This window comes from Porites lutea, chromosome 3, assembly GCF_958299795.1.
Source record: "Porites lutea chromosome 3, jaPorLute2.1, whole genome shotgun sequence".
In the NCBI taxonomy this organism is placed as follows: Eukaryota; Metazoa; Cnidaria; class Anthozoa; order Scleractinia; family Poritidae; genus Porites; species Porites lutea.
This window is the reverse complement of record NC_133203.1, coordinates 37,489,378-37,497,138: the sequence shown is the minus strand read 5'-3', so window position 1 is coordinate 37,497,138 and position 7,761 is coordinate 37,489,378. Positions and strand designations below refer to the sequence as shown.

The window sequence follows — 7,761 nt, the reverse complement described above, 5'->3', positions numbered from 1 at the left end:
ATTTAGAATTTTAATCTTATCAGTGTTCCACAGCTTGCTCCCTCTTAGACTTCTGCAAACGCATGAATGATCCCACTTGGAATCTACTGTTTTTTCGCTTTCTTGCACCAGATGTGTACATGTTGGCAATGATCAAGAATCTGGGAGGCTTCTACAGGCAAACCTGCAACTCCTCGCCGAGTTAGATCGTACAGTGGGACAAGAATTGACACGTCAGTGTCAACAAAAAAAAAACAAAAAAACAACGTCTATGCTAGCATCTCCAACCTCCTTTAGACTTAGGTCATACAGTGGGACAAGCATTGACATGCTGGTAAACTAGATGCAATAAAAAGTAAGAGCATATAAGTATCACAATTTGAAACTAATGACACAGGATGTGTCGTGGTACGTGACTGAAATGTGGTACTGATTCAAATGTTGAATTTATCCTGTGTTGAAGCAACAGTAGACATTACCCATATACGAATTACATGCAGCATACATAAATCCGACCTGTCCTGAACTTCTGTTGAACTCAGCCAAATTAAACTAGGCCTTGTATAGGGACAAGTTACAACCGTTTATACACCAGCCACAATTGTTTACTATTGCTATATATTCAATTACGCTAAAAATAGTTCTTAAGCATAAAAAGCGTAAGCTCGCATGATAAACAAAATCAAGTTAAACTGCAGAAACGTACTTGCTTATCAAGTTTGCATAATTCATATATTCATGCCATTCATTTTATAGCTTACGCTTATTTATTTTTTATTACTCGTAATCACGCGCGAGAAAACTCGCGGTCGGTAAGCTGCCTGGCCATCTCAGAGCAGTTGGTCTGTTTGGCAATACTTGCAAAATTACACAGTCAAACTTCAGTGAGCCCTCAGGGCGCACGCTTCTTTCTCAAAAAACTAAAAACATACGATCAACCTTTGACCCACTGTTAATGCTATGAAAGTAAAATAAAGACATTTTAACAGAAACAGATGAAAATGAATGGAGACAAAAGAAGACACCTTTTCGAATCAGAGGAATCGGGACAAAAAGAGACACAAAAAAACACAGCCGTGATGTCTAGAAAAACAAAGAAACGTACCCATGTTTGGTAGCAAACGAAAGATCTTGAATCCCTCTTCAAGATGGCTTCCCGGTATTTAGCTTCCAACCTCAGAGGGCGATCTGGGAAGGACTAAAAGAACGTCATTTGACGCAATATCAATTCGTACCCAGTCTTCTACAAAAAGGGCATGGTCCAATATGGCGACCAGCCACGCGGATGGCGCGAGATTTTGAGTTATTGTGTGCCCACCGTGCAAGATATATCACCAATCTCCTTGAAGCACAACGAAGTCTCGTTCCCGAATACCGCAACCACTGGCGTCAAATACGCACTCGTTTTAGCCGCAAAAATCGTATTTTGGACTGGTACAATTTCCACCAACCTCAAGAACTTATCACTCATTTAAATAACATTTTTACTGACCAGTCCACGGTGTTTAAGCTGAATGTGTCTTTTGGTTTCATTCTACGCAACAACGAGACTGGTGCACTTCAATATTATTATGCCTCCAGAAATAATGAACAAGTCTTCGAAGAACCCTTTCAAATTACCACCGCAGCTGACCTTCAGCAAGTTCATGAAGCATTGTTAAACCTTGACGTGTTGGAATGGGTACGCCAGTGACGCCCCAACTCCAAATGGGTCGTAGAACAGGTGACCAATATCACTTTCTTCGTCACCAAGCTACGAGGTCATCCTATAGGGAGAGGTACTTACCTGCCTTCCTATCTGGCAAAGAACCATGATTTGGTCGCCTTGGATCGCAACCGCAATAATGGAAAAGTCTACAGCGACAATTTGCACTCCACAATGGTTTTCACCCAAAGAATCTAGAGAGGGATCCACAGCATTACTATGAGTGTTATAGAGAATTTTCCCCTGAGAAAAATAAGTTTTTTGGTGTGAAGCTGAAAGAACTTACTGATCTGGAACACCTCTATGAAGTGAACATTTCCGTCTATTCCCTTGAACCCACCAAGCCCGATGAAGAAGAAGGAGATGACGACAATACTGAAGAAGAAAATACAGTACCAAACATTGCTGCACAATTGGTTCACAGCTCCCTTTGCCACTACCCAAGTACTCTTTACCTCAACCTGTACCAGAATCACTTTTCCTATATCAAAGATACCAAGAAGTATGCCAAGTCCTACAGCTGCTTGCGATGTGGAACATTGTGGAAACATGTTGGCATGTTAAATCATAACGAGTGAACCTGTGAAACAAAAGTGCATTACCAGTTTCCAGGTGCTTACAAGACTCCACCGACCATCTTTTAGTTGCTAGAAGACGAAGGATTGATCATTCCTGATGATCTCAAGATCTTCCCCTCCAGAGCTACCTTGTATGTTTACAGCCGAGACAGAACTTAACAATACAGAAAAACTGACGTGGAATTCTAAACATATACCCCTCAGTGTGAGTGTCTGCTCCAATGTTCCAGACTATGACCAACCCAAGCGCTTTGTGTCCGATGGGGATTCCAAACAGCTCGTCAAAGAGATGCTGGACTATCTAGTCAAAATCAGTGAAGAAAGTTGTCGTCTCATGAAGCAAGAGTTTAATTTCCTTTTAGAAACCACTGACCAAAAGCTCAAGACTTCAGCAAAAATCAGAAAGTTGTGAACCTTCTAGAGACAAGGCAGTAGAGGACAGCACCCAAGAGGATAGCAATGATGAAGGAGATCTCATGGACACAGATGACGAAGAAGAAGAAATCGAGTCTGAAACCGAGGAAGATCGTGTCTTTATTGACCATGACGTAGAAGAACAAGGTGCCTCGTTTTACAGGGCCGTAGATCGAGAACAAGAGGATCAGAGTGAGAATGATCACGAGTGTGCGTATGACAAACCAGAGGACAACAGCCCAGAACCTAAGAAGAAAAAAGTGCACCCTTTAGAGAAATTAGGAGATCGTTTCCAAAAATACCTACAAGAACTTCCTGTCCTGGGCTCCAACTCTGGTAAATATGACTTGAATGCCGTCCTAGTCCAGAATGAAGGCGTTCATTTTACTATCAAACAGAACCATAATTTCATGTGCCTAAAGACTCCACATCTCCGCTTTTTTATGTCACCAACTTTCTTGCTCCCGGTTCCAGCTACAAGTTTCTCAAAGCCTACGAGTGTCCTCAAACCAAGGGGTTATTTCCTTATGAATGGCTGGATTCTCTGGAGAAATTAGAACACACTTCCCTTCCACCTCACCAAGCCTTCTTTTCTACTTTAAAAAACAAGAACATTTCTGATGAAGACTACCAGTACTGCCAACAAGTCTGGTCGAACAATAATATGCAGACTTTTCGAGAATTTCTCATCTGGTACAACAACCTAGATGTCCAGCCCTTTTGTGAGGCCCTGGAAAAAATGTGCGCCTACTGGAAAGATAAAAAGATTGACATGTTAAGACAAGGTATTTCCATTCCCGGTGTTACCTTGACGTACCTCTTTACCACCCTGGAATCTGGCATCTTCTTCTCTCTGTTTGACAAAAAAACAAAGATCTGTACTATCTCTTTAAGAAAAATATGGTGGGTGGCCCTAGTATCATCTTTCATCAATACCACGAGGTGGGAAAAACCAAAATCAGAGAAAAAGAAATGGAAGATCAAGGAAAACAAGCAAAAACCTGTCAAAAGATTGTTGGATACGATGCCAATGCTTTATTATATCTATGGGCCATCATGCAAGATATGCCCACCGGATCATTGACAAGATGCTGAGAGAAACTGGCTTCAGAGAGAAAGTTCTTCCAGGATGGCAACCGAGTGGTTAGAGTGGAAGGCACATGAAGGAGGAATTTTTATACGCCACCAAATGAACAATACAGAAAACACATTGGTGAAAGAAAAATACCAGTGAATGGTTTTCACAGTCCTTCGCAAACAGTGTTTCAGTTCCATGGCTGCTGGTGGAATGGACATATTTGTCATCTTACTAAAGGAAAAGAAATGAACGAAAAGAGAAAAAGACCAATGACGGAGTTACTAGAAGAAACCAAAGCAAATCGTCAATATTTAACACGCACTAGGTCTCGTATCCTCATGATATTGTAAACATGGGATTGATTTGCAGCGGTTTACTTGTATCCGGAGTTTGTTGGCCACAGGGCGCGACGACGGAAACATGCCTAGAATACACAAGCGCTTGGCTGTCGGTCATTTTATGAAAGTCAAGCATAACCTTGCGGTTCAGCTGGCCGAGGAAAAGGCAAGTGCCCTTTCAGAAATAAAAGTTGAGCAACAGAAGGTTTGCAGGTTGAATGAGAAGGTAAGCTTATTTTGCGAGTTAATTAAATTGAATATGCTAAAAGCTTAAAATTACATAGTACCGGTATTTTGACCTTTATCCTCAACTTTAATAAACACAGGAATCATCGATGTTACATTAAAAAAATCATGTTGAAATTAGCAGAAATCCCAAATTTTATCCCCATCTTATTTGATTTGATTGTGATTTGTACCGCTGAATGAAATATTATCAGGTGGTAAATTGTCTACATAATCTCATGAGGTTTTATTGTAATTGGAGAAGAAGAGTTTAATGAGAATTTGTAAACTACATGTAATTATTTCTTGTCATTTCCCAGGTAAATGAACTAAAAAAAACATCTGAAAGTTTGTCTGCTGGGCTAAAAGCACAATTAATCACAAAGGTAACATTTGTGTCGTTATATTATACTAGGATGTAATTTGATTTTTTGTATTGACTGAATAATGTTATTTTATTTAATAATGTAGTTGACTAAAAACTTTCATGAGAAAACTGTGTTTAGAAAGAACCATTACAAAATGTTTTAGTTTTCTCAAAAAGAGTATCTGCATACACACCTTAGTAGGTTATTAGAAGTTAGAAATGTTAATTACATTATTTTTAGCGTATTAAAAGTGTTAATAATAATGCTATCATTTTATTTTCAGGGGAGAAGTGAGTGCGATCACCAACAGCCCTTGAAAATCCAAGTTACACATCACAAACATCTCTTAGAAGAAACACTGAAACATTTGCGCAAGCATCACAGATACATGGAGCTACTAAGAGTAACAAACGACCTGCACTTGATGGTCTCTTTGACACTCTCCAAAAAAGATGCAAGACTAGTGAACTAGGAAACTATGTATTATCTAATGCTAAAGTATCAAAGTACATAAGTGAAAAAAAGCAGAAACAGGGACGAGAAGCCTTTCAAAATTCTAGGGATAATATATTAAGAAGCATAGCTACATACTATACTGGTGGTGTAATGGGCAAACGTAAATACCAGGCTGTTAGAGTGGCATCCACTATGAAGTATGGTGGAAAGAAGCGAGGTGGGAAAACAGCCATTACATTCATGCCAAAGTGTCCCATACCAAAGTTGCTCACACATAGTTCCCTCGTGAACGAAGTAAATAAAATTGATATTGGGACAATCTATTCAATCAGGGATGAATTTGCTCCATACATAGAGGATGAAAACACCAGTGGATGCTATAGAGATTTAAGGGAATATCTACCTAGATTGGCAAGATTTTATTTAAAAGTGCAAAATTCACGCAAAGACAGACTGAAGGTACTTTCCTAATAGCATTCGGAAGGGATGGGTGCCCTCTCGGTAAGAATGAGACTGCCTGCTCATTCCTGATCAGCTTTTTAAATACAGGGAAAAGGGTAGCCTCCAGTTCTGACAACTTTTTGATATTTGGGGCTAATTGTGAGGAATCTTCATTGGTGGTCAAAAAGTATGTTCAAGCAGCATGTAAACAAATAGTAAACTTGGAGGGAAAGGTGTTTAAAATAAATGATTTGCATGTAACATTTAGGTTTAAAGAGCTACCCAATGATATGAAGATGCTGGCTATGCTTGGCTGGGAGCTTTCTAATGCAGCAACCTACTTTTCTTCATTTGGTAATGGAAGCAAAAATGATTACACTGACTTGCAAGGAAGCTTTGGAAGTGATGCTTCATGTAGGGGAAGCCATGGCCTTTTCAACAAAGGGTTAAGGTAGCTGAAAGTGTTTAAAAATTTAAGATTTCACTCCAGGGAAAACCCATGTCTGCCAAAACAAAAAGGTCAAAAGTGACTGAATTCATCGCTCGTCAAAAAAGCAGGCAAGAGTTCACTCCTCTAGTTGGAAAACTCATTGACAATGCCCATGTGGAACCAATGCATTTGAAAAATAATGCTTGGCAATACTTTTTTAAAGCCTTTTTGAAGGAATCCATTGGAAAATCAAACATACTGCCATCACAAAAAACATTTTCAGATGTACCAGAAGACAGTTGCTTTGCAAATATGGTAACTGCCCTTCAGTATGAGGTTAAGGCAAAACGTTTAGCCACAAAAGTAAAGAAATGGTTTGACGAAACCCAAAGAAAACAGGCGGATTTGCAGTACCGTTTTACAGGGAAGGAATCACGGTCTTTTTGCCACAATTTTATGAGGCTCATAAAGGTGTTAAGCAGGGAGGGAGACAGTAAGAAGCAAAGACAGACGGTGTTGACATTAGTTTACGTTGGGATCAGATTAAGGGACTGTTGTTCAATATTTAACAGATTTGAAGTCCAGGAAACAGATCTTACTAAACTGAAATCCTTAGCAGAAGAATGTTACAGAGCCAATGCAATGTTCTTACCAACTGCAGTAAATCCAACTATTTGGACAATTGGGCATGTTTTGCCTGTGCATGCTTAGCAAGTTTATGACATCTACAAGCAGGGCCTTTTGACAGTCACAATGGAGGGAAGGGAAGCAAAACATATTGCATTGCACAGGTTAAGTGTAAACACCACACACCAGCAGAGGTGGCAAGAAATATTCAAGCATGAATTTGTCATGCTAATATGGTTACCAGAACAAGGCTATGAGCCTTGTTCCTATACCCCAAGCAAAAGTGTTTACATACCCCCCAGGATTTTCAATGATTCGAGTTACTGCTATTGTGGATTGCAGAAGGCAGATTCCACAGACACAAGCTGTTACTTTTGCAGTGATAACCTCTTGTCGCTCATCCATGAAAGTGTCAAACAAGGAAAAATTTTATCTGGTTTAGCTAAGTAGCAGTTTAGAAAATGTACTCAAAAGGCAAGACATCCAAAGGATATTATGGATAGAGTTCTGTTGCTAAAAGCAAGTGTCCTAGAGATTGCAGGCACCAGTGTAAGACATTAGTTTGTAATGTTTACCTTACTGAATGGGTCAGCATTTATTATCACTAATTCATCCCAGTCACAAAATATGCACAATTTAATTTGTTGAAAAAGTTTCCACACAGAAAAGAAAGCAATGTTTCTAAAAATAACATGTTTTATTGTTGAGGCTTTCATTTATCTTTGAAAAAGCATATCTTCAATTTGTATGAAAACACATTCTGAAGCCAGTGTGTGGACTGAATAAGAATGATGCTTGAAGAAACTGGTCACAAAAATCATGCAGCTACAGACATATTTTGGTTTTTAATCAGCTCTATTTTAATGAGCCATTAACGACAATCGGACTAAAGTGGCTGGGTTTGTTATTGATTCAGGCTTTAGTGGTCACTTTGCGTGGACAGATCTGAATTAAGATGTATTAAAATTAGTGTCCCCTGATTAGTAAGGGATTTTAACTGGCTAAGACGCTTCTGACATGTTAATTAAATTAATCTATGTATCTATTTTATTGACTGTTTGAACTTGTCTGACATGTATAATTTAAAGTTGTTCATTTTCAAATAAAATTGTTTGTTAAACT

At 39.0% G+C, this 7,761-nt stretch overlaps 1 protein-coding gene across 1 annotated transcript; it reads left to right on the top strand.

The window, feature by feature from the left end:
- The first annotated feature begins 6,081 nt into the window (after positions 1 to 6,081).
- Positions 6,082 to 7,464, top strand: LOC140931067 (uncharacterized). Its single transcript, XM_073380809.1, has one exon. It carries the CDS (start codon positions 6,082 to 6,084, stop codon positions 6,721 to 6,723), a length of 642 nt encoding a protein of 213 aa, XP_073236910.1. The 3' UTR covers positions 6,724 to 7,464.
- The last annotated feature ends 297 nt before the right edge of the window (positions 7,465 to 7,761 follow it).